This window comes from Pseudorasbora parva, chromosome 18 (assembly GCF_024679245.1).
Source record: "Pseudorasbora parva isolate DD20220531a chromosome 18, ASM2467924v1, whole genome shotgun sequence".
NCBI lineage: Eukaryota > Metazoa > Chordata > Actinopteri > Cypriniformes > Gobionidae > Pseudorasbora > Pseudorasbora parva.
The window spans coordinates 15,548,653-15,575,528 of record NC_090189.1 but is presented as its reverse complement, the minus strand read 5'-3'; the positions used below and the strand labels follow the sequence as shown (position 1 = coordinate 15,575,528).

The 26,876-nt window shown below is 37.0% G+C and overlaps 2 protein-coding genes across 3 annotated transcripts; both read right to left on the bottom strand.

Annotated features, from left to right (window-relative positions):
• Positions 1-2,665: 2,665 nt before the first annotated feature.
• On the bottom strand, positions 2,666-16,720 carry idh3b (isocitrate dehydrogenase (NAD(+)) 3 non-catalytic subunit beta). Of its 2 annotated transcripts, none has more exons than XM_067424720.1 (11): positions 16,566-16,720; positions 15,617-15,790; positions 15,298-15,418; positions 14,950-15,010; positions 14,722-14,854; positions 11,859-11,992; positions 11,675-11,777; positions 11,445-11,591; positions 11,230-11,324; positions 9,461-9,521; positions 2,666-3,061 (listed from the first exon to the last, which is right to left on the bottom strand). In XM_067424720.1, exons 1-11 carry the CDS (start codon positions 16,608-16,610, stop codon positions 2,984-2,986), a joined length of 1,152 nt encoding a protein of 383 aa, XP_067280821.1. In that variant the 5' UTR covers positions 16,611-16,720; the 3' UTR covers positions 2,666-2,983. The 2 variants fall into 2 exon arrangements, with proteins under 2 accessions (XP_067280821.1, XP_067280820.1); XM_067424719.1 differs by lacking the exon at positions 2,666-3,061 and adding an exon at positions 5,196-5,986.
• Positions 16,721-16,951: 231 nt separating this feature from the next.
• On the bottom strand, positions 16,952-26,750 carry p2rx4a (purinergic receptor P2X, ligand-gated ion channel, 4a). The gene is made up of 12 exons (XM_067424718.1): positions 26,324-26,750; positions 26,090-26,237; positions 24,876-24,947; positions 19,155-19,227; positions 18,927-19,023; positions 18,310-18,390; positions 18,085-18,226; positions 17,833-17,969; positions 17,653-17,746; positions 17,484-17,549; positions 17,314-17,409; positions 16,952-17,180 (listed from the first exon to the last, which is right to left on the bottom strand). Exons 1-12 carry the CDS (start codon positions 26,461-26,463, stop codon positions 17,160-17,162), a joined length of 1,167 nt encoding a protein of 388 aa, XP_067280819.1. The 5' UTR covers positions 26,464-26,750; the 3' UTR covers positions 16,952-17,159.
• Positions 26,751-26,876: the final 126 nt, after the last annotated feature.

The window sequence follows — 26,876 nt, the reverse complement described above, 5'->3', positions numbered from 1 at the left end:
ACATGACAAAACCTGAGTGACACAAGGGATAATATCAGACAAACTGAGGCGATGAACAGAACTTTGCGCTGTTAATATAGTCCGAGAAGCAGCGATGAAACTCACCTTGACAGCCCTGTCCCGCACTACGGAGCCCGGTGTTCCAGATAAAGTGCGATTATTTTCCACTTCCCCGGCCCCTGTCTCCACACCCCAGGAACCGAGAGTGTGTTCGGGGTGGGGGGCCTGGGTGATAGGAATGATCTCGGACAGACAGCCAATTTGGAGTGGGGCAAAGCAGCGAAGGCGCTTACTGGTATCCAAAATGCATGTCTCGGGAAGTCTTAAAGATGTGCGTTAGCTTTCCGAAAAGCCTATACTCCTGCCCTCCCCACGACACGGGGAATCAGTATCCCACGATTTGTTCGCTGTATCCGGGCGCGTCGGTCGCCTCCTAATCCGCCATGTTGTGCCCCTGCGCCTGGAATGGGAAGCAGCGGATTCCCAGGCCAGGCCCCTCCTCTCCTCTTCCCACGCAGAGACGTCGCGACATCTGGCGGACGAGTTGCTTCCAGGAAAGGGGAATGCGCGAATGCGTAGCGATTAGGTGCAATGCGCCAACCCGCGGCCGGTTGTGGTACTGCATGTTGGAGGACAGAGCAGTCGGAGAAGAGCACAACTGGAGGGTAGACCTTATTCAGAGCAGCGCCATGACAGGTATGAAAGAGAGAGTGAGCGATGGACTTACCTTGTAGCAACTCACAATGTAACAAGTAGCCTATTATATTATTAAAATGTTCATAATGTTCAAATGTTCAAAAAAAAAAAAAAAACAAAAGCTCTTAGATTATAATTTCCTATATAGCTCATACTGTCTTGGGTGTTTTGTCTAGCCTGCTGAAATTTCTTGGAAAGATTTGCAGTCTTTTGTCAGCAGAACAATCCAAAAATACATTAAATAAAAAACAGTTAAAGGAAGTTTATGTAAGATTGTGGCCAAAACTGGTACTGCAATCACCATCCCCTCTCCCCCTGACTCGAGGTTGCCAGATATGCTGCAGGATTCAGCAGGAAAGTTTGTAGCTGCAGCTGTGGTAACTAGAGCAGAGCTGGCAACCCGGATGCAGAAACACTACTGACTTCATGATTGGTAGATAGGTGGAGGGAGGAGCTTCAGGCCAAAAAACACAACATGACAACATCAACATCAGTTGAGGGCTGCAACAGCAACTTTTAAATGACAATATCCTGGCCTGGCTGAAATTAACCTGATTTCTTAATGTCTAGTGACATATCAGGGTCATTTTATGATTAATTGAAATAACATTTCTTCCATACAGTTCCTTTATACTCATTGAAGAGATAGCTAGCAGATATTGATACAATAAAAAACCACATAATATTTCTGTCCTCCCCCATCCACATAATTAAGACATGACAACGGTATGATAATAACATGGTTGCATGCATCATTTAGCAAATAGCAGAGGTGGTAAAAGTACTCAAAAGTTATACTCGAGTGAAAGTATATATACCTAAATAAAAAAATACTCCAGTAAAAGTAGAAAGTCCTCCATTCAAATATCACTTGAGTAAAAGTACAAAAGTATCAGATTTAAAACGTACTCAAGTACCGAAAGTAAAAAGTAAATATTCAAATTAACTGTAAATATCAATAAGCAGATAAAATCTTTTGGGACTGATATGCAATGCTTTAATTGAACAAATGATAAGATTAGATACTGCAATTAAGAATTTGTTAGATTTGCAATTAATAGGAGACAATGAAGCACCTTAACGCGGTATAGGGGTTAAACTTAACATAGACATGTTCCATAACATTAGCTCCATAAAACAGATGAGGAGCAAGATACTATTAACGAATTCAAAATTAATTCAAAAGCCATAATCACAATGACATATTACGTAACAATTAGTTAATAGTCATGTGCCTCAACAAGTAAAGTCATATTATAATTTTGCCAATTGTTATGATTAATGATTAATTAAACAGACAACTGTGAGTCAGAATGCATGCTTTGAATACATGAATTTACATTATTAGTTAATGTAATATGTTATTAGGGAATTAATGATGTCATATTTAATTAATAGCAATTCATATATTACTTAATCTATTAATCATATAGAATGTTCATTAGTTGCTGAGGCATTAATCATTAATAAATGGTTTAGTTCTTCATTAGTAATACATTAACTCATGATTATCTGTGCATTAGTTAGGCATGAATTATAATAGTGCACCTGTATTGTAAAATGTTACCGATGTTTTCATAGTAAATAGTGTGCTGCAAAATAAAAAAGTTGGGGAAAACTGAGCTAACGTTAGTGTGGCAAACCTGACTTCTCAGCTTTTCCAAGTCTATACCCGACTGGATCATCCATGACCGACCAGACCGGTTTGGAAATCAAGTGTAATAAATACTCAATACTTGGAGCGGGCATGGGGAAATGTATTGGAGTAAAAAGTACACTTTGCCTTTAATATTGTAGTGGAGTAAGAGTAAAAGTAGATGCAAAAAAAATATACTCAAGTAAAGTACAAATCCCCGAAAAAAATACTTAAGTAAAGTATCAAAGTATTTTTACTTGATTACTTACCACCCCTGGCAAATAGAGTACTTATTTACTGTAATATGACTGAAAAAGACCACATAAGTGCCACTATATTATAACATTTTATTAATGTTATTGATGGAACTTGTAGCCATTCCAATTAAATAATAAATAGCTGAATAAATAAAATGTTCTTAAGCAGCATCATAAAGCAATAGTCATTCTGTAATAGTCTGGAAGTGGTTTTGGCCAGAGACGACATATGAATCTTATACAACACTTGTGCTCTGTTATAGTCTGAAATGTTGGGCCACTAGCAAGGCTTGAGCAAGGAAAATGATAAATGTTGGACCAAAAGCCTTTGATACTGGACAACCAGCGCTGAAGACCATGCTTAATTTGATATTTGTGGAGTGCTGGGATTGGTTTAGACAGCCAGATTAGCGATGACGGCCCTGGTGAACTCATCGCTTGACGCATAGCCTCCCAGGTCTGATGTGCGAACCTACACCAAAGAGAGCAATAGAATACTTTACATATTTTGCCATCTGTTCACATTGATATGAGGTGCACAGGATAAATACATTCGTAGCTAACAGTTTCACTCACAAACACACTTCTCAAACTTTCAGCACGTCTCGGGTGTGTTATTTTGACTTCCAGGTTAAAAAACAAAATTTAAAATGGGGATGAATGTCTTCAAACACAGCAAGCAATCCACACAATACAAAGTGACAACTATAAAGTGTTTATTTTTTTGGCATTTTTTTTTTTACATTTGACAAAGCATTTGTCAGTTAATTTGTCAATCTTACAAGTGTATGTAAGATTGTGGCCAAAACTGGTACTACAGGTGTATCCCCCTCTCCCCTGACTCGAGGTTGCCAGATAGGCTGCAGGATCCACCAGGAACGTTTGTAGCTGCAGCTGTGGTAACTAGACTAGAGCTGGCAACCCGGATGCAGAAACACTACTGACTTTGTGATTGGTCGAGAGGTGGAAGGTGGAGCTTCAGGCCAAAACACAACATGTCAACATCAACATCATGCAGTTGAGGGCTGCAACAACAACTTTTAAATGACAATATCCTGGCCGGACTACTGTCAATGATATAAGTATTTTAAATTAACATGATTTCTTAATATCTAGTGACATATCAGGGGCATTTTATGATTAATTTAAATAAATGTATTACATATAGTTCCTTTAATCAAAGGCACAAATAATCACGGAGAAATCTGTGAAATTGAAATGTATGGTTTCCACCTTCCCAAACACGGCAAAATTGAAAATATTAATACTGCAGGTTCTGAGCTTAGAACACAAATGAACACAACATGTTAGATTAGTACCACAATGACTGAGGTAAGTTTAAAAATGCCTGAGAGGCAGTGATATAATTTGCCTTGAATCTGAAAGTCAGTAATCATTTCCACAGTTAGTCAGCAATGGCACGGAGCAGACGTCCGGTCTAGAACATTTGCATCATGAAATGAAACCAATAATTGACTTATGACAGCAGCAGATTTGATTTGTGATGTTTACATTAGTAACAGTGAGAGGGGAAAAACAATATCACTGCTGGAACTTCCGTCTCAAGATGCCAAATGGCCTTGGAAAACTTGATAATGAAATTCACTGCAATTCGACAAGGACCAGATATGTGACCCCGGACCACAAAACCAGTCACGGGTATACTTGCGGTAATAGCCAACAATACACTGTATGGGTCAAAATTATAGATTTTTTTTTTTTTTTTGGCCAAAAATCATTAGAATATTAAAGGGTTAGTTCACCCAAAAATTAAAATACTGTCATTAATTACTAATGTCATTCGACACCTGTAAGACCTCCAAAAATATTAAGATATTTGTGTTGAAATCCGATGGATCAGAAAGGCCTTCATGACACCAATGTCATTTCCTCTCTCAAGACCCATAAAAGACACTAAAGGTGTCGTTACAAAATTCATCCCACTACAGTGGCTTGACGATAATTTTATGCAGCAACGAGAATAGTTTTTGTGCACAAAAAAACGAAATAACGACTTATATAGTGATAGGCCGATTTCAAAAAAAGTTTTGAACATTATGAATCATGAATCGATACACTGAGTCATAGCCGTTTGAAACATCGTTTTGAAATTGGCCCATCACTATACAAGTCAGTTTAGTTTTTTTGTGCACAAAAACTATTCTCGTCGCTTCATAAAATTACTGTAAACCACTTTAGTGAGATGGGCTTTGTAACGACGTCTTTAGTGCCTTTTATAGGTCTTGAATAAGGAAATGACATTGGTGTCAATAAAGGCCTCTCTGAGCCATTGGATATCAACAAAAATATCTTCATTTGTGTTCTGAAGATGAACGGAGGTTTTATGGGTGTCGAACAAAATGAGGGTAAGTAATTAATGACAGAAAATTTTTTATTTTTGGGTGAACTAACCCTTTAAGTAAAGATCCTGTTCCATGAAGATATTTTGTACATTTCCTACGATAAATATATTAAAAAAAATATTATTATTAGTAATATGCATTGCTAAGGACTTAATACAGCGATTTTTGAGATATTTTTGCACCTTCAGATTCCAGTTTTTCATAGTCTCAGCCAAATATTTTTGAATAATGACAAACTATACATAAATGGAAAGCTTATTTATTCATATGACCCTTGTGACTAGTTTTGTGGTCCAGGGTCACGTATGACAAAGGCATGAATAAGACTGAGCAATACAGAAACAGCACAGATGAACAACTAAAAGTTAAATTAAAACTGGAGTGAACAAAGTAGCACAGTAAAACTGATGTCACTAGTTTAAAAGTTTAGGGTCATTTGATCAAAAGTGAGACTAAAGACATTCATATTTCATAATGTAACAAAATATTTATATTTTAAATGAATGCTGTTCTTTTTAACTTACTATTCATCTAAGAATCCTGAAAAAAAGTTTTAAATGTATCAATTTCCAGCCATTTCTAACATTGAGAGACAGTTATTTTAAACAGATTTTTTCTCATCAAATGAATGCACTCTTGGTGACTTAAAACATTTTCAAATATTTATATCATTAAAAAAATTACTGACCCCAAACTTTTAAACGCACGTGTATTCTGGTTAAAGATGCATACCGTGAAAAACTGAAATGAAATGTTTCAGACACATTGAGAAAACAACAACAATAAAATCATACAAAAAAATATATCTGTAACCAATCAGAATAAGGAGGGGAAAGAATGAAAGTGAGAGATGGGAAAAAGGGGAAGGAAAATTTAGGATGTCATTGGACTGTGAAAACATAGGGGGATCCAGGATAGACATTTTGGCATGGGTTTGGCAAGCATCTTCAAACAGTCTGATGCCGCAGGTTGGCCACAATCGCACGAACAAAGTCGCTAGTAGTGCTGTAACCCCCTAGGTCTCGCGTCTTCACCTGGGACACACACACAGACACACACACATACACCCAGAACGGGGTGTGATGGTAGAGGAGGAAAGGTGAAGACCACATCAGAATTTATGGACAACAAGCACAAATTTAAAGGCCAGAGTCTAATTGAAAAACAGCTTCTTTTAAGAGGAGAGAGGGAAAAAAAAGAAGAGAGCAAACGCTGAGCCTGAATGCATTCATACAGAAGACATCCATTTTATTGTGTTGAATGCATAAAAATAATAGGTTAAACACCAACTAAATCAGATTTTATATTTTGTGGCTTATAGTTCCTGTCTTTTAGTGCACTCCTAAAAAAGTAACAAAAATAGCTATGAAATCACTTTTTTGTTAACACTTTAAGCCAGTGGTTCTCAAAGCGTATACATTTTTACAGCATTTATTCATTTTTGTTAATGTTAGTTAAAAAAGATAAACCTGTTTATTAATATTCATTAAAAATATTAACATCCAATTTTAGATACCTAATGTATTTTGTAAATATTAGTAACATAAATGTAATAACATTATGCTTTAAAAAAGCTACTGAAGTATTAACTAACTAAATTTTGTAATTTATGAGACAACACTTCCCCACCATTGATGGAATTTTCAGGCAATCTATGTTTTCACTGGGTGCGTTTACATGCACGTTCTTAAGCCGATTATGCCTAATAAGTCAATGAACACGGTCATGTAAACGCGGTAACCCGTTTTCTTTTATCAGAGTACGGTCATAAATGGCGTAAACATAAACCGGTCGGTTTGCGCTCCATGTAAACGCATTAAACTGTCAGATTATTGAAGTGCGCATGTGTTATAGGTGATAAAAAACGCACACTTAGAGTAGAATTAAACGCATCCAGACAGAGCGAGCTAGCGTTTTGCATGAAATAAGGATATGTATCTCAAACGCAGACTCTTTTAAGACCCAGAAAAGTGTAAATATGTGTTCTGATCTCATGCAGCAGAAGTACAGTGAGGTAAGGCTCGGCTTTTTTCCGTAAAGAAACGGTATAGCTTTTCTGTCTTTTATAACTCTAACAAGACCTTTTTTTTTTAACATGAGATTGGCTGAAACTATGTGTTGGATCAAAAATGCTGGATCAAAAACTTTTTACACTGGCAGGAAAACAGTTAATGTTTACTAATGTAATTACTCATTAACTAATGGTAACAACTGAGGCTTTATTGTAAAGCATTTCATTTCGTTTTTATTTGCCGTTATAAATAAAGACGCTGGAATTGATTCATTTTGAAAGTCTTAAAATAAGGTCTTTAAATAAGATGACAATGATAAAATATCAGAAAAGATGAAGTCTGATAGTGAGCAGAAGTTCAACCCACAGAAGTAACCAAAAATCCCCAACTATCCACAAAAAACAAAGAAGCAAAACTGGATGGGGTTTTGACTATTAAAAGCAATAGATTGGGTTAGCAACAGAGTGCTGTGTTGTGGTTGGGGACATTAAAGGGGTCATATAATGCCATTTTTATACAAGTTAATATGATTCTTTAGTGTCTAAATGAAAACTGTGTAATATATTTGAATTACAAATTCTCATTAGTATTGTAAGAAAACACTCATTTTACCTGGTCAAAAAAAGCTTTCATCAAGCCATTTCAGTGCATATGGCTTTAAATGAAGAATGACCCCGCCCCTCTGTTATGTGGGGCAGCACGGAGTCGTTGCCCGTGACAACAGAGGCAAAAGAACTGCTACACAAGTCTCTGAGAGGACAGATCATAGAACGTAAAAAAGATCAACTCTATCAATTTGAACCAGAGTCAGACCGGGACAAGATGACAGCTCCAACGAAATTCGACATTTAAGGCTAAACAGGACGTTTCTGAATGGTTGGTTAACATAATATCACTTCGATCTATCTTTATGTACTGGCAGGGTAATGTTAGCGTGAATGCTATGTGTTTACTGATGTATACCTTAGTTCATTGACAGATTGATGTTACACCTGATGCCAATAAAAACATTTTTTCTGTCAAAGGGTTACTTCAGCGATTAGCATATGGCTTTCTATCAGTAGAAACCCTGGAGTATATTTAAATGATTGTGCTCCCCCCTCTCATATCCCCCTGAGACGAGAGATTTATGCATTTTATTTCTGGAAAAATTTCTCCGGTGACAGAAATATTCATCGGTAAAATGTTTGGCCGGACACTAAAGACTACAGCCAGCAGAGGGAGCTATTTCCCCAGGTTTTCAACTCGCACATGGGGGATGGGTCGCACTCAAGCGGCAACCTCCCGCGATCTCTCTTGAAGCCAATACGGAAGTAATGTAAACTGCAATTCCTCAACTGGCCACTAGGGACAGGCTCCAGAAGGGAGCAGAATCTCATTGAGCCCCATGTTAAAATTCTCAACTTTAAAGCAGAAAAAAACATGTTTACAGCCTGGTACAAATTGTGGTTTTGGCTTATAAGGCTAATTTTGATCTTCATGACAACTCTGAGGGGGGTGAATTTTTTTATAACTCATTCGTTTACGTTATATAAAGCCTTAAGGCTCTGCATAATTAAGGGCGTGGTTACAAGTGGATAGCCATTTATCCGCCGTCTATAGTTATTGCGTCACCTCAGCTCCGCGCACATCCTGCCTTTTTGCCCATTTTCTGTTATCCGGGAGTGACACGCGATGACTCGCTCACAAGATGGCAACGCCCAGCTCGGCCATACTTTAAGCTTCAGAACGGCTTATCGGAATCCTATGGGTGACGTCACGGACACTACGTCCAGCTCAGCTCGGCTCAGGCATTCATGGAAACGGTGCGGCCGGTGGAGCAAAGTGAGGACTTTATCTTCTCAAGTTAATTCCTATGAAAGTTAATCTTCCAAAGGCATGGATTGAAAACACAACCATAATGCAATAACACAACCATAATGTGTTGTTCATTATAAACGTGGGATTATTAATTATATTGAGAACATCATACATAGTAAGCATGCCGTAATTTAACGTTACCATGTAAACTTTAGCTGCAGTTCATCGTAAAGCGTTTCAACTTCTTGTGGAGGGGCAGCATAAAAACGAAGAGCTGGTACAGATCTTTATTCAGGAGCAGCTGAATTAAATGTTCGGATTTAGGAACATCAGAATGACTGCTGTCAAAGTATATTACAGACAGTCATTGGAAGGGTGTCTGATCGTGTGACGTCACACATCGAAGGGCTCGATTTGAGACAGGGGAAAACATATAAGGAGATTAAAAAAAACACTTGATGGATTAATCATGGTTGTGTACAGGCACTGCCAACACACATTTCCATACAATTAGCTTGTAAAAGTGCATGTACCATTATATGACCCCTTTAATTCTAAACCATTTTCAAAGGGAAACCTACCAATTCGGATGAAAACCCAAACCACCAGGAGGACTATACAGAAATACAGACTTGCATGCAAAACATTCACGGACTACAAATCTTGTAGTCATAATTTTGAAACATCATTTCTTACCTTGCCCTGTTTAATGACTTTCTTGACAGCTTCAGACACCATGTTTGAATGATACTCAAGGCTGAAAGAAAAATAAACCACTCACTCATGATTTCCACAAAATTCAACATTGATAAGAAATGTTTGCACCAAACAGCATATTATATAGCCTAGAAATCTAGACGCACCCTAGCGGCAGCAAATCTAATCTGCCCGCGAGTTTAGTCTAGCAACTCTCAATACCCTTCTGAGCTGTAAACTCCAAACTCTGGGCGGGCCAATCACATTGTGTCTAGAGTCGGTGGGCAGGGCTTAACATAATGACGGCACAGTTGCGCTTGCGTGCTTCTAATAAACACAGAAACTGGCGAACGGCGGTCTTTCGAATCCGCTTTGACCGCGACTCTGGAAGACTTGAAGTTGAGCTTTTCTCTGAGAAAAGAACAAAGAACGGCACTGAAGTCATTCTTAAGAAGGGACGATGTGTTTTGAGTTTTGCCGACCGGATACGGCTAAAGTTTAATCTTTCAACAAGCTCTGGTTGGTTGTAGCGCTATCCAATTGCGTGCATGCTGTGCAGAGGGAGTTTGAAAGACAACTGTTTATCCCGCCCCTTGGATTGAGCCCTGTCTATGGTGAGTTTCCAGCCCAAACATCTTGATGTGGGTCTGGCTTGTCAGACTACATATTATAATGATTTCTGAAGGATCATGTGACGTTACTCCAGTCTTTAATTCCAATTACATTAAAACAATTATTTCTTAATCATTTTAATATTTTGCAAATAACTTTTTTAAATCAAATAAATGCAGCCTTGGTAAATATAAAATAATAAGATCACAAATAATGATGTTTAACATGAATAGAAAGTCAAAATAGATATTAAGGTAGGTCTAGATATCACACCGAACGCGAATAGAGCGTCTGGAGTGAATGATTTCTATGTTAAATCAATGGAAAGGCGCGTTGATGCACGTCTGGAGGTCCTGTGGCACGATAGACATGTTTTGCGCATTTTCCGCCTCGTTCGCGCAAATAACACGAATTTGAAGTGAATTGAGCATCTTGCGCGATACGCGCGAATGGTGCTTTTTGTGCATTTACGTATTTGAAGCAAATTCGCATCTATGCACGAGTTGAAAAATTTGAACTTTGGCGTCAAAAGAAAAAGAAAAAAAAAAGTTAACCAATAAGGAGCAAGCTTGCTGCCGTAATGTGATAAAGTGACGTGATGAGAAACCCTGCATTATTAAAAATACTGTTATTTTGTCACTAAATGTGGTTTTAATGCTTTTTAGTTGATAATGTAGTTGTTTAAAGCAAAAATATGTGGTTTATTTATAAAAACAGCACCTATTTAAAAAAAATTATCTTTCGTTTTTGGAGTTGTGAGATCCAGGCGATCACAGGGCACTCAGCGCTCGTTAACTCAATCATTTTGACTGAGGGCAAAGTGAAGTTTCTGAACCACATTTGTGTGGCTGCATGTTAATGCTTAATATTTTTTTATGAAAATTAAAAGAGGCAGAGTGTTTTATGACATATTTCTCATTTCTCATGGAGCACCTTGAACGTGCGTCTATTTCGCTTCAAATGCTCAATTTATACGCGCGTCCAATTCGCTGCGGACACTCAAATAGATTCAAAATGTTCACGCGTCAAACTAGACGTGGTATATGCGAATTTGACACTCTATTCACGTTCGGTGTGAACATAGCATTAAAGGTTATTTGTAAAGTTTAAATATACTAAGGTGAAAAGTAAATCTGGAATATCAGTGTGAGACTCACTTGAGGTGTCTCAGCATGTTCGACGCACTTAGGAGCATAGCGGTGGGGTTTGCGATATTCCTGCCAACAGCCTGAGCAAAGGGATGTCTGGCACCCTGAAAATATATGCAAGAATACAGAAATAACTGTAAAAACACATGCTTCAAAGCAATTCATGAGTCTGAAACTGTTCCAGTTCATGCAATATGTATGAAAAACAAGATTTAGACTCCAACCGTTTCAAACACAGCATATTCTGCGCTGTAACTCTCGCCTGGAACTACGCCGGCTCCGCCCACAAGCCCTGCCGCCAGGTTATCGATGATGTTGCCGTAGAGATTAGGCATCACTAGCACATCGAACTGATATGGATTCTGCACCAGCTGTGGACACACAGGACAATATGCTAGCTATATAGTTCATACTTATTGCCAGCCAGCCACTAACAAAAGATTGGAAATAATACCTGCATGCAGCAATTATCGATGATGATGGTTTCGTATTTAATCCTAGGGTAAAGTTCAGCCACCTCCGCACAGCTCTGCAGGAAGAGACCATCCGCAAGCTTCCTGTGAAGAGAGTCCAAGGCGAGTGAGTCTACGTGTTTAGCTTCTAAAACTGTATGGGCAGAATAATTTTGTCACACTTACATAATGTTTGCCTTGTGGACAGCAGTCACTTTGGTCCGGCCCTTCTTGGTGGCATAGTCGAATGCAAACTTAGCTATGCGGCGGGATTTCTCCCTGGTGATGATCTTCAAGCACTCAACCACTCCTGAAACGCTCTGCAAACACAAAGGTGCTCGTGATGCAGATGTACACGATCATTTAAAAAATAAAGAAGAAATTAATACTTTCATTCAGCTAGCATGCATTAAATTAATCAAAAGTTTCAGTAAGGACATACTATAATTTTTATTTTTCAAATACGCTGTTCTTTGTATTAAAAGAATCCTGAAAAAAAATATATAGCGGCTTTCACAAAAATATTAAATTAGTAATACTTTTTTTTTTTTTTTTACTTGAATGATTTTTGATGAATCATGTGACGGAAGAATGGAGTAATGTAAGAATAAATTGTAATATTTCACAAACAATATTACTGTTTTAATGTGTTTTTAAATAAAATAAATGCAACATAAGCCATTTCTTTCAAAAACCTAAACAAACTAACAATTTATGTTTACCAATTAACAATTAATATTAATTTCTCAATATTTAATTATTAAAAAAAATCTGTTTTGTAAAGGTACAATACACAAACCTCATATTTATGTAAAAGCAAAAGAGGAACAAACGAGTTAATTAAAAGTCTATGACAACTTTGATATTGAAAAACCGCAAAAAAAAAAAAAAAAAAAAAAAAGGTTTAATTTTTGGTGAGAAATATGTTGTCCTAAACCCATGTACTACTTCTTGTAAAACACAAGAGAAAGATTTCTAACTTTTTATTTTATACAAGGATTAGGGGTGTAACGATTAGTTTTAACAACGATTCGATTCATATTACGATTTGAGGTTGCCGATTCGATTCGAGGACGATATCGGTTAATTTAGAACGGTAAGATCCGAAAGGATTCAGGGACTTGAAATTGATTCAGTAACTTTTTTGCCAAAAATTTTAATAAGTGTGACTGAAATAAATACGTGCAGGCGAAGTTTCTTAGGTTCCTGTTGTTTTTTTAAAGGGAATCAGGTATCAATTAATTATGGATATAAACAAACAAGTAAACAATTAATTGCAAATGTGTTCACATTTTATTTGAATAAAGTGCAACCAACAGTTTAGGTTGAATTAACAGGAAGTTAGGAAGCTCTCATTTTCAATAAAAGTACAGTAAGTGCAACCAACATACTACTACTACTTCTGCTTGTTTTTCCAACATAAAAATATTACAATATTAATATCAAAAACAAAGTGCAACTAACATCTCTTCAGGTTTAATTATCAATAGGTTTACCTGCTACTTTTGCTGTTGTTTTTCCAACATAAAAATAATACAAATATAATATTAATACCAAAAATAAAGTGCAACCAAAATTTCTTCAGGTTGAATGAGCAGTGCTGAACCTGCTACTACTACAAACAGCGATCGAGCGACTTATTAAGAACATCTCTGTCTTTACTAAAGCCAAAGTGTTTCCACACACTAGACCGCAATGGTGGCTTGATAATTTCTCGCTCGTTGGCTTCTGCTCTGTCATCCGCTGTCATGACAAATCCTGTCAGTGCTATGTTTTGTTTTATTTGCGCGGCTGCTGACACGTGCGGCTGACGTCACATACAGGCTGACTGAAAAACGTTTAACACTTTTATCATTAAAAGTGTTAAGAAAAAACATCCATATAAAGTCTGACGTGCTTAAATCAAATGCATTATTTCCTATTATCGATACAATCGATTGATTACCTTTTAAAACGATATTAGATCGATATATGTTGTCCGGAAGGCCAACTTGCCGAGCACAGATCGATGTAGTTGGATCATAGGATTATAAATCGATACATTGATGTAGTAGATGAATCATTACACCCCTAACAAGGATAGGAACCACACCTTTTTTATATATATATAAGAGAAAAACACCAAAAAGCACAATAAAAATAGCTCATGTGATGTGCGTTATATACCAAAGTAATATGACTCTGTAAAGAACAGACCTAAATTTAAATCAATGATTATTAATTGTGATGCCATAATGTTCCTTTCCATATCTGTTGAATAAGTGAATTGGACTGATTAGTTCACTGAGAACAATTGGCTTAAATTGGCGCAGCATCTTGGGACATGTGGTCTTCACCTCACAGCCGTTAGAAAAGAATCGGGCTAGGACTCGGGCAGATATCATGTTCATGGATGCGATTATTAATGTTACTGTAGTATGAAGGAGAGAAGGACCGAGTGTTGTGGAGCTGAGCAAGGCCGCTGGAGCGATTGTTACACAAACACGCCTCGCGAGCAGTGGGACTTTTATTATGATGGGACACATTTGCCGAGCGCCAGCGCTATTTCCGGTCATGAGTATGAGTAAAGCAGCTCTGTTTATCATATTAGACACATTTAAGTGTGTTGAAAATGATGTTATGAGATTACTCTGTTTGTTCGCTCAGCGGCTGCTGTGACACTTGTTGCACACTGCTAGAGTGAAGCGCTTCTGCAGAATAAAACCAGAAACCGAGGGTAACGCAGATATGACGCAATTGACAGGCGACTCCTCCAGACGTCCCGGTTCCTTGGTTAAAATAGCAATTTCTTCACAATTTACAAATAGTTGGAAACATTTGGGATATTGTAAGAACTCAACTGAACAAAATATACAATACACTGGCCTAGTGGTTTTTGGATATTTTACTGCAAAAATACTACATAGTGCACCTTTAAAAAAAAAAGTTTTATTCATAAAATCCTCTGCATTTTTGCTGCATTACCCACTACTGTGTGCATTATTTGTCTAATAACGCAATGGCTCATCATCAATTCTTCCTTACTTAAATACATTATGAGCACAAGTACCTCATGCTCCAGAGAGCTGTATTCTCCCTCCGTCTGCTCTCTTATGATGACTAGATCCAGGTTATTGTGGCGGGTGCTGTAACCAGGAAGGCTGTTCACATGAACCACATTGGCAAACAGGTCCAGCTTTCTCCTGTACATCATAACACAATAAATAATCAATTAATCAAAAACTAGTGGGAGAACCATGAGTAGTAAAGCAGGCATGATAATACATCAGAGAAGTACCTCAGTCTCATCTCATATGATGCCAGTTCACCCTTGTACTCCATAGGAGTGTGTATTTTTCCTAAGCACAGAGAGAATTAAAACATTTATTTTAAGTGCCAAATTAAAGTTAGTATAAAGTAAATGTAAAAATGGTAAAAATGGTCACTGCCATTATAAAGCTTGGAAGCTTCAGGATATTTATTAAAATAATTCTGACTGTGTTCATCAGAAAGAAGAATGTCATATACACCTAGGATGTCTTGACGGTGAGTAAATCATGGGGTAATTTTGCTTTTAAATTGAACTACTCCTTTAACATGCTTAATTAAAACCACTATATTAAAATGTGAAGATCAGTTACATTACCTTTGATGGCAACTCTATTGTTCTTCATGGAGGACAGCACCTCGTCCAGTTTCTCCTCACTGGCCATGTTCTGCACCTCGCTCAGATGAAACTCCTCAAACTCCACAGGAACATCACCCGCCTAGAGGGTGAAGTGAAAAGGACATTGGATACAAGCGTAAGATGCAAGTATAAGGCATGAAAGAGGGCTGAACTGGAGCACAGGATTAAAAGCCCCGATATTATAATGAAGAATAAACTGGTGAGATGTCATCTAAAAGAAAATCAGGTCAAAATTAAGTTTGTCTGATTTTGAATGGCTGAGAAAGTGGAACAGTACCTTGAAAACCTCTTTGACAGCAGTCATCAGCTCAGGTCCAACTCCATCTCCAGGGACCATGGTGACCTTGAAGGTGCTATCAGCCCGTGCCGGAGGACTCTCCGGAACATTTTGACTGGAGGTCAAACTCAGGGAGCGGGCGCACAACGGCTGCAAACGGGCACCACTCAGACCCTGAGGTTGTCAGAAATGTCACAGGTGGGTCAAGGGCTATTATGGGTTGATATCACAGATCAGAGGTGAACAGCTTTTCATTTACGAATTAAACAGTCATGACAATTAAAGGGCTATTCAGTCATTGGAAAATGGACTTGCATGAACCATCCATATGCTCCTCAAAGGTCTTTCAAATGCTAAAAGCCCAGGCCAATTAAACAGCCAAAATCTGTAACATTTTAAGTGAAAAATATTGACAGCCTTGACACATTAATGATTTCTGCATTTCAATGTATTAAGTGATTTGACTTTTTTTTATGGGCGAAAATATTATGCAAGTCAATCAAGGCCCATCAAGCTGTTTGGTTACAGACATCCTTCAAAAGTTCTTATTTTATGTTCAGCAGCATAAAGAAATGTATAATGGTTTGGAACAACCTTATTATGGTACATTATGATAAAAAAAAAATGGGTGGACTATCTCTTAGTGTTATGTGTAAACAAACTTTCATTCCGTATGTTTAAAATAATATATAATTGTAATGGGAAATAATAATAAATTACAAATAACGTTACATATACAGAAGATTTTAATTGACGTCTCCTTTGAGTTGTCATCTGATAACGGTAATATATAATTTCCCCTTGTAACGTTATCCATCGTCACGCTAACGCAAGTCTTGACTTTAACATGTCTACAGAAAGCTAATCTTTGTATTTGGTAAGGCAAACATACATTAGTGATATTTCAGTGTAAACAGAGAAAATGACAGCACTGAGTTTTAAGACTCACCTTGGCCAATGTTACCAGACTCCCTCTCAAAGCGGCCGCCATCATGTATTAACGTGTGGGGTGGAAAAAGGTTGCTGCTGCGATCTTCCTCCTGAACTCGGAACAGTTGAGTGTGCGTTTCTCTACTGACCCCTGCTGGATGCAAGCGTTACCGCAGTGTTTCTCAACCCCCACTAGGGGTCCTCAGCAAACTGAATACTATTATATAAATATGTTTAACCATTTAATAATTACAGAGCTCTACGTTCCTCATAAGATTTAATCTACGTTCCTCATAGTGCCTCTAAACTATTTCTATTGGATTTTTTTTAATAGATTTATTTAATATTAATTATATTTCTTTAAAAAAATATATGTCCATTTAGAAGCAAACAGAATCCACATCACCCCAAAACTATGTAAAGTAAATCACACTGCTGATTTGTATTTCTAATTTATTTATTTTTATTTATTTTTTATTTCCCTGATTATCCATTCGTAGCTGCATTTAGAACCCAAACAAACGGGCCTTATTAAAGCTTTGTTCATCGTTCACTTCATGATGAAACTGGCACAGTGACAGAATTAGTGTGGAATCAGTAGTCTGAAGATCTTCTATGTTTCTTCATTGGACAACTAATTGAAAGAAATTGCTCATGTTAGTTTCTTCTGAGACACTTTCTTTCAATAAGCAGTTATTTAAAATGAATGATGATGTTAAAATACCAAATAGAGTTACTAGCATAGTAAGTGCAGGTCAAATACTCACAAGTCCAAAGTCATCAACATACGTATACTTCTGCTCTTTGTAATGTTGCTTTCTTGTCATTAATGTCAGGACGATCCAATCACAGATAACGTTCACCTGAAATGAACCACAGAATATTTGATTAATATAACTCTAATTATTGTAATCCAGTAAGTAACAGACATACATACCAGGCCTAGAAGGGCCAGACCTGCACCTATATTCAGAAGTGTTGGTACAACATTGAATTTTCCAGCCTGTATAAACAAAAGAAGTTAGTATGTGTTGTTAAACAGCTACATTTTAATGCCAATCTGCATAATGCGAGTGTATAGTATTCAAAAGGTCAAAATGTCTCACCTGGCCAAATACCATGACATCAAAGCGAATACCATATCCCTTGATAAGAGTCCTGGTCTCTGCACCGTCACTGTTCTTGTAATATTTAGCAAATCTGTAACGATTTGCCAAACCACACTCTTTAAATGCAACCTTGCTTCTTCAAAGGAACAACTTTTACTAACTGCAAACAACTCTTACCTGAAGTTGTAACCTGGTGCTACATTATTTTCTGGGTCTTTGTTGTCTAGTCTGCGGAAAGTGTAGCGAGGAACACACCAGCTCTGTGGCATGTCAAGGTTACAGTCCCACCGGATCTGCACTCCCATCACTCCTCCCTACGCAGAAGGAAAAAAGGACATCAAGTGTGACATTAAAAACATTTTCTAACATAGTATTATGTCCATTTTATTCTTGAAACAGCAATGGATAAACATAAATTAAGTGTCTGACATGGACTGCCATGGTCTGAAAATCCTCATCAGCTTCTCCGACAATGTCTTTGAGTCTGAAGATAGGGCAGTCAGGGTCTGTTTTACGGCTGAACACACACTTTGTCAAGTAGGAGCTATTAATATTTGGTAGGATATTCCTTCTGTAAAGACATAAGGAGCACATTTTATTCAGTTAATAAATTGGCAGATAACTAGAAAAATATAATGCCTTAAAAAAGCTTACCTGTTGAAGTTAAATTTGGGAAAGCGAATACTATTCTTAACGAGCACAGTGAAGTTTTCAGCATCCGCCAGAAGGGGTGGACTGAGACGTCAAGAAGGAAAATAAAACACAATTTTACCAATGTTAGTCATGCATATATACTGTAATTTATTCCTTTGATGGAAAAGTTTAATTTTCAGCATCACTACTCCAGTCTTCAGTCACATGATCCTTCACAAATCATTCTAATATGCTGATTTTGTGCACATTTATTATCAATTATCTTACTTTTAAATGGTATTTTTTTAAATTGTTTCCTCTTTTTTCAACATTGACAATAAGAGGAAATGTTTCTTGAGCAGCATATCAGCATATTTGAATGATTTCTGAAGGACCATGTGACTCTAAAGACGGGAGTAAGGATGCTGAAAATTCAGCTTTGCCATCACAGGAATAAATTACATTCTAAAATATATTTCATTAGAAAACATTTACATTTAAATACTATTTCACTGTTTTTACTGTATTTTTGATGAAATAAATGAAGCCTTGGTGAACATAAGAGACGTATAAAAAATTAATAAAAAAACATATATATAAATAACATATATATAAAAATATAATGTGTAAGTCTTTACTTTGGGGGATCAACAATCTTCTCTAAAGGACACCAGGACAGCACCTCGCAAGTCTTCACAGTGTCATTGTAATTGACACATCTGCCGGTCCGTACACCTGAAAAAATTAAATGCATTCCTTTATGTATATAAAATTATTTGCTTCCTGTCATCTAAACAGTTGGGATTGCAAAGATGACATGTCACAGTTAGTGTCATAATGCATTTATAGTAAATACAGAGCCATACCATCCCCACGAGCATCATTGAAGCCTCTCTTGCAGTCCCTGTGAGAGGTGCATATGGAAGCTAGATCTGGATTCTAAATTACACAAATTTAATAAAGAAAATACACTTATTTTAATGTAAAAAAGCAATATAAAATGTGTATAAAATATAAAATTTTACATTTACAAAAAATAATAGTAATTGATTTCAGCCAGTAAGGTTTGCTTTACATTTTTTTTAAACTTTTTTTTCTTAAAATTAAATTTTTCGAGTTTGATAGTTTGATAATACTTGGATTTTACAGAGCTTTTATGAACCCCTACTGTTCTTCTGCTCATGCGTTTTTGATGTAACACAGCACTGTTTCATACATTTGAGTGTGTTGAAAGTTATGGTATAATGCTACTCTGTGCTACAACTGTGTTGTGCTATATAACAGTGATCAGTTTTCTGATGAGTGCATCCAAACAGTTGCTCACCTGCCAAATAAAACACATAATATATTAATGCGTCTTTAATGTGTCTATGGTTTCTAAAAAATAAAACCGAAAATCGAGGGAAACACGGGTATCTGTTCCCTCTAAGCCGCGCACGTGTGGCCGCGCAGATAGAATAAATTGCCACCCAGACGCGAAATGAGGGGAGAAATTAATTTGGTTGTAGTTTAAAGCGGTGATGAATTGAGAAATCATCTTTCCCTCTGGCTTTTGATATATAAAAGGTCATGGTAACATAAGAATATCCTAAGTTTAAAATATCCTAATTAAAAAAAAGCTTTTATAGACAGCAGGCCTAGAAAATGATCGATTTCAGAATGTGCCTCATCTTGACCATCATGTGGCAAACACTGACGTTTACGAGCCCTGTGATCCAGAGAACCATTCCGGTTGCTGCTTTCAAAACAATCCCTCATGTGAACTGACCGGGGAGCTGAAGCTCATTTAACAGGGGCGTTTTTAGGATTTTCATTTTAGGGGGGCTTAGCCCCCATTGAGGGTTTTTTTTTGTTTGGGGTCCAAATTGCGCTATTAACTAGCACAATTTGTAGCTTACTAACTGCATGCCCATAGGATATTGGCTGTTAATTATTATGTATAAAGCTACTAATACCTTATTGCATGGCCATATTGTAGCCTACATGCATTAATCGTACCCAATAATGTAGGTAGGTTTATAATCACCAAAATCCCAAATTTTAGGGGGGTTCAGGGGCATAGTCCCCTAAGAAAATTTGAATTCTATGATCTACATATGTCCATTTTAAGATGTTCTGAAGGCCAAAAAATGTGATAACAATAGCTTGAAAACCATGTCACTGAGCAGTAGATTATTTGTCTCTTATCTCCACATCTCTCTTTTTCTGTTTTTATCTTGCCCTGTCTCTTCCCCTCATAACGCTGAGCTTTGACTCATAAAGACTAGTTTTTGCATTTTCGTCAGTAAAGAAAGTAAAAATATGGTTTACATATTAACATACTGATATTTATGAATAATTTTCTTAGACATGTTAATTTACTGTTTTAAATTAATTCACTATATAACCACATTCATTACTAATATGCCCAATACTGAAAAAAAAAACAGATTTTTTTTAATTTACTGTAGGTTACAAATGGAATAATATTAATTTACAATATATACACACACTCTAAAAAATGCTGGGTTAAAAACAACCCAAGTTGGGTTGAAAATGCACCAACCCAACAATTGGGTTGTTTTAACCCAATGGTTGAGTTGTTCTTACCCAGCAATTGGGTTGTCTTAAGCAACATTTAACCCAAACACTGGGTTAAAACAACTCAACCATTGGGTTAAAACAACTCAACCGTTGGGTTAAAACAACCCAATTGTTGGGTTGGTGCATTTTCAACCCAACTTGGGTTGTTTTTAACCCAGCATTTTTTAGAGTGCATTCATTTTCAATATGCCTAATCTGATGAAAATGGCTTTGTTAATATTTCTTGTTTGTTAATTAGGCCTAGGGTACCTTATGAATCACAGGCATATTTTTAACTCAAAATGACGAAATTAGACAAATGATTATTCATTTTCCTTAATATTTTTGTCTATTGTTTAACATTTCTAACTTAAAGCAGCAGCTGTCAAATATACATGTTTATTTCAACTGCTTACATTTCTCTCGCCCCTAAAAAGGGCCTATCGACGCCCATGTCATTTAATATGCATTTTTTATCCAATCCTAACCATACTTCCAAGTCTTCAGTGCGACACAGCCTCAAAACCAGGGTAGATTATTACTTATTCATTATAATGTTTTTGAATGTAAAAAACACACAAATGGCATTAGTTGACCTCAATAGTATAAAAAAGTATTATTGGGCATAATAATAATGGGCACAGCACGGTAACAAAATAGACAGTACATCCACCAAAAGTGTAGCGTGCAAACTCTAAAGACCTCAGTAACACACGCCAGTTTAAATAGATGTGTGTGGTTTGGGTTTCAGCGATGGTTAGATAGCTATAAAAGAGTTCACATGTTCCCTTCAACATACTTAATTAGCTATTAGATCAATATAATTACTATAGGTGATTTTGTTTTTGTTTTTACAAATTGAAGCATTATATTATATCAGTTTAAATACTTCAATTAGTTTTTATATTATATTAAAGGCTGTTATAATTATATTAAATTGTAAGCCAAATATATATTTTATCTCACATGGGGATTTTTTAGGGATCATTACCATTAAAAGGTAAAACAACAACAACAACAACAACAACCCTGATAAGTGTAACTGCTTTTTTTCAGCTGTCAAGTGATAATTTTTTTAACTAATTAATTCATTTTGTAATTAATCGCAATTAAAAAGAGAGTTACAAATGAAAGACAACTTAAATGCAGTATATTTTAAATATTTTTTTTGTAATGCATCTTTTTATGAATAAAGGCCAGTATCACTGACTGAACTAATACAGCTACTGATGTGGAATGTTTTAAACAATAATGATAGACATTCAACATTACAATATAATTGAAAGCCATTGCAATTTCAAAATTTATTAGGATTTAAAAAACAACATTTAATTTAAGTGAACTTAAATCAAGCTTTATACAATCCAGTGTAAAATCCAGTATAATACATGTCATTTACCTGTGGCCTTCATACCTGTCTAACAGCTAGGAAATGTACAGAAATTGAATACAGTTATCAAACAGACCGCACTACATAAATAACAAAATTAAAAATAGATCAATACATATTAAAGCTACAATTTTTCTCTATTGTCGTTGTTCTTTGATTAACATTAATGACAGACATCATCAGTGTGCCGCTGACAAACATGATGCGTATCTGACACACTTTCATGCACCGCTAATTTTATTTAAGATGTTATTTAACCAATTTAAAGGTGTCATGACCTAGATTTTTTATTTTTTTTATACTGTTGTCTGAGGTCAACTGATGACGTTTGTGTGGTTTTAACATTCAAAAACATCATAACTAATAAGTATTAGGCTGTTTTCTACACTGGTTTTGAGGCTGTTATCTGAATGCTGGGTTTTGATGGGCGTGCCACAATGGAAACTTGGAAGAAAACGCCCACGGCTAGGATTGGAGAAGATTTGCATATTTAATAAAATTCAGCTCCTCTTTCAGTTCAGTTCACAATGAGAGAGGAATTGTTTTGAAAGCGGCAACCGGAATGATTCTCTCAATCACAGGGCTCGTAAACTAGCCTAGAAATCTAGACGCACCCTAGCGGCAGCAAATATAATCTGCCCACAAGTGTCTAGCAACTCTCAATACACTTTTGAGCTGTAAACTCCAAACTCTGGTTGGGCCAATCAAATCTTGTATAGAGTCGGTGGGCGGGGCTTAACATAATGACGGCAGAGTTGCGCTTACATGCTTTTAGTAAACACAGAAACTGGAGAACGGCGTACTTTCGAATCAGCTTTGACCGCGATTCTGGAAGACTTGGAGTTAAGCTTTTCTCTGAGAAAAGAACAAAGAACGGCACTGAAGTCATTCTTAAAAAGGGAGGATTTGTTCGGAGTTTTGCAGACGGGATACAGCGAAAGTTTAATCTTTCAACTAGCTCTTCTTCACCTTCGTTGCTCTGGTTGGTTGTAGCGCTATCCAATTGCGTGCACGCCGAGCAGAGGGAGTTTGAAAGACAACCGTTTATCCCGCCCCTCGGATTGAGCCCTGTCAATGGTGAGTTTCCAGACCAAACATCTTGATGTGGGTCTGGCCTGTCAGGCTACTCGTAAACGTCTTTTCTAACAAACACAATGATTTATTTCTCATCCACCAGCGACTGATTGGAATATTATTTCTGTATTACATGACCCGCACGATCGATGGATATAAGCATGAACCACACGCACACGCACACGCACATGCACACACACAGTGCGCACACGCCCAGATCAAGAAAGGAATATTATTTCACTATAACCTGTCTGGAAAACACATAGCCCCGAGACTACTATTACATATAAAAAATACATTTTACTCACATAAGTTTGTTGCACCATTCCTGATGGACTCAACATAGAAGGCACAACATTGTGTCTGCAAATCCAGCAATTGAGACAAACGATTCCGCAGTGAAATGAAGCGAACACACAAACGTTCTTACCCATGTGAGCTGGAACTTCATTAAAGCTACACTGTGTAACTTTTTTAGTTTATTTTTTGCTAAAAACACGTAGTTCTTTCCAAAATATATGTGCGCATTAATGTATATTTACTTCTTTCAAGTAATAAAGTATTTTCGTAAGTTTATAATATGTCATTGAAAATACATACGGGTGAGGGGCTCGAATGCCGGTCGCCATGTTGTCCCTCCATCTTGAAAGTACATTAGCCAAAAAGGGACATACCCGTAAATTCAAGCTCGCCTTTCCCGTTTTAACACTCGATGGCATCGTGTCGAATGTGAAGAGAGGGACTGCCATGTTAATCTTGGACTAAATCGGCCACCGTAGGAGTTAAAACGAAATCAAAATTAAGAGGAACAGAAACTATTATTCACTGGATGGTCATATACCTTTTCACCACTAGATGGGGGAAAATATCACACAGTGTAGCTTTAAAAATAAATGAAGTATAAGGAAGCTTATGCAGCGACTGTGTTCTTCCACAATATATTGATATCTTCTTCAGCATGTTTATTGCTGCTGGCTAGTGTGATCCGATGAGTCTGTGGGCGGGGCTACTGAATTACACGTGCTTATTATTCTGTAGAGGCGGTGTTTCGTCACGCTATGACGTAGGGATAAAGCGCATCGTTTCCTGGGCCTGGTGTCTATGAAAGCTTTTCTTTGACTACAAGCTCTGAAACTTCCGCTCTGAAACTTCCAGGATATTCTTATATTAAGGGGTGCATCTTAATCAGCTCCCTAGTTAAGTAGTCAGAGCACTAATCAGGGAGTCAGCCACATTCATTTACACAATATAGCCTACTGATTCATGGCCTTGGAAGTTATTGAGACACACCCAGGACATTCACAGACAGCTGGTTCTCTTTATTAGCATTAATAAGAGCATGATCTGTAATGCTAGAACGTTAGTGCAAAAACAGATGCTGCGTCAAATATTTTTTTAACGCATTAAACAGAAATGTTTTTATTGCATGCATTATTAGCACGCTTATATTTGACAGTACTACAAAATATATAACTATGTTTTCGTGGTTTTCTTCCACTAGAATCTTACATACTGCACCTTTAATTGACAAAAGAACCCCATACCTCCTATAATGACTCACCTCTGCACATTTGGACTGTGTTTGGTTAGTGGTGATAATCATGTTGGTCAGCACAAAGAAAGAGCCATCCTCCTGAAACATTCAAAAGTGTGTTTTCATAATATCGAAAATATCTTTACTTCCTCATCTGAATGCCCAGAGGTATAAACATTTCCTTTAAAGTGTAAACTGCTAAATCACTGCTATTAGCAAATAGTATGTTGGTTGTTTGAAAAGGGGCCACAGGGTTTTTCTAGTACTATTTCAAATTAATAATATTTAAATAATTTAGTATTTCAAATGTTAATCCTATGGAAAAAAATCAGCACCACTGAGCTCTCACTTGACATTATTTACTGTAGCATACAACCGTTGGCAAATCATTGTGTATAAGGAGAGTTGGGGGTTTGTTTTCTTGCTTGTTTTGGAAAATTAAATGCTAGTTGAGTAGTGTGTGAGTATTGAGCTCAGGTTTTGCACAAGTGTCTGCCTTCAGAAAACAAAACCTGAGTGAAATGAAAAAAAAGTGAAATGACTATAAATTAATCATTTTTAATTATTTAAATTCATTGACAGTGCTAGTATAATTTTGTCAAACAAGCATGAAAACATAAGAGAAAGAAATCTTAAGGGCATTGGAATGCTGACTAAGGCTGTGTCCGAAATTGCATACTCTCGTGTAGGTACTTCTTTAGGTACAAGTGTAAGTATGAATGTTATCTGGTCTGGATATACTACATTTGCCATATTGTAATTATCATGTGACCTACATGTGTTACTTTCTTTACTGCCATTCATAAATCCTCTCCCATGGCCTTTGGATAGTAAAGTGTCCAGTGTATGCACACTTTAAAATCTTGCTAGAAGTAGGTAATTTTTTCCTACTCTTTTATGAATATTGTGAATTAAGACATACTTATTTTGTCACAGTTTTTCACCTACTGTGTAGTAGGGAAGTATGCAATTTCAGATTGAGACAATTTGGTCTCTAAAGGTTGAAAACCACTGTTGTCACCAAAGAGACATGTTCAAATACACCACAATGACAAATATATAACGTTATGCTAAATATTGCACACAGCCCTTGGAGTAAACAGTGAACACAAAACTGTGTAAGAGCTTACAAGCCCCAAATAATCCTTCTTACCCCATGAAGGTGTTGGCACTAATGGTGAGGGGTTAGTGTAAATTGTCTAGCCTGTACCTCCTCTTTGTCAAATCGACGGACTAGCTACCTGAGGTGGGATGATGTAGTCTGCCACATCCCAAATCCGTTCGCCCAACTCAGTGGTGTTTGTTAGAGCAACGCCTTTCACTTTGGTCGTGACAGAGCTGAGGACGGTGTCTGTGTCCTGGTAGCCTTTCTTGAGAACACACACATACCTGTACCCAAATAAGGGCGTTTTTTTTAAAGAATATAATTTCATTTTAAAGAATGGAATGTAAATGTGTTTTTTTTTTGTGCTTACCCGATGACGTAGGCTATGACTAAAGCTTGAGTAAACCGATTCAGCGTTCCCACTTTCTTGCTCCTTATCACCAATATTTTTGACGTGTAGTAGTCGAAAAAACACTCACCTACTGAATTACAGCAACCCTTGCCGGTCATTATGATCGCTTAAATTAAATAGTTAAAAAATGTCTTCCACTCTGCAGTTGAACTCAATCACAAGTTCAGTATGTTATTAACTTTCCACGACGCCAGTCCGGCCCAAACGTAGGCTACTACAAACGTACAGGCTTTCCGCAAAATTATTGTTTCACTTTCTGACTTGAGAGGGAAGATACAATCATGCCCTATCTACTCAATGAGCGTTTTAAAGGATAGTTGGCGTTGGAAAAAAGGGAGTTTTGTCACTACGCGGTTCCCTTATTTAAACATGGTTTGTTTGATGACTCTGCTGTTTTCTGCACAATGAAGGTGAACGGTGACCAGAAAGTGTGTGTGTGTGTGTGTGTGTGTGTGTGAGAGAGAGAGAGAGAGAGAGAGAGAGAGAGAGAGAGAGAGAGAGAGAGAGAGAG

Excerpts from the sequence above, each read along its gene's own strand:
- idh3b (XM_067424719.1), bottom strand. The coding sequence starts at position 16,610 with ATGATGGCGGCCGCTTTGAGAGGGAGTCTGGTAACATTGGCCAAG. Across the intron at positions 15,419-15,616 it reads CTGTCAAAGAGGTTTTCAAG|GCGGGTGATGTTCCTGTGGA; the intron begins GTACTGTTCCAC and ends TTCACCCTCTAG. Across the intron at positions 15,011-15,297 it reads CAATAGAGTTGCCATCAAAG|GAAAAATACACACTCCTATG; the intron begins GTAATGTAACTG and ends CTCTGTGCTTAG.
- p2rx4a (XM_067424718.1), bottom strand. The coding sequence starts at position 26,463 with ATGACCGGCAAGGGTTGCTGTAATTCAGTAGGTGAGTGTTTTTTCGAC. Across the intron at positions 17,970-18,084 it reads TTCAGACCATGGCAGTCCAT|GGAGGAGTGATGGGAGTGCA; the intron begins GTCAGACACTTA and ends CCTTCTGCGTAG. Across the intron at positions 17,550-17,652 it reads ATGTCATGGTATTTGGCCAG|GCTGGAAAATTCAATGTTGT; the intron begins GTGAGACATTTT and ends TTGTTTATACAG.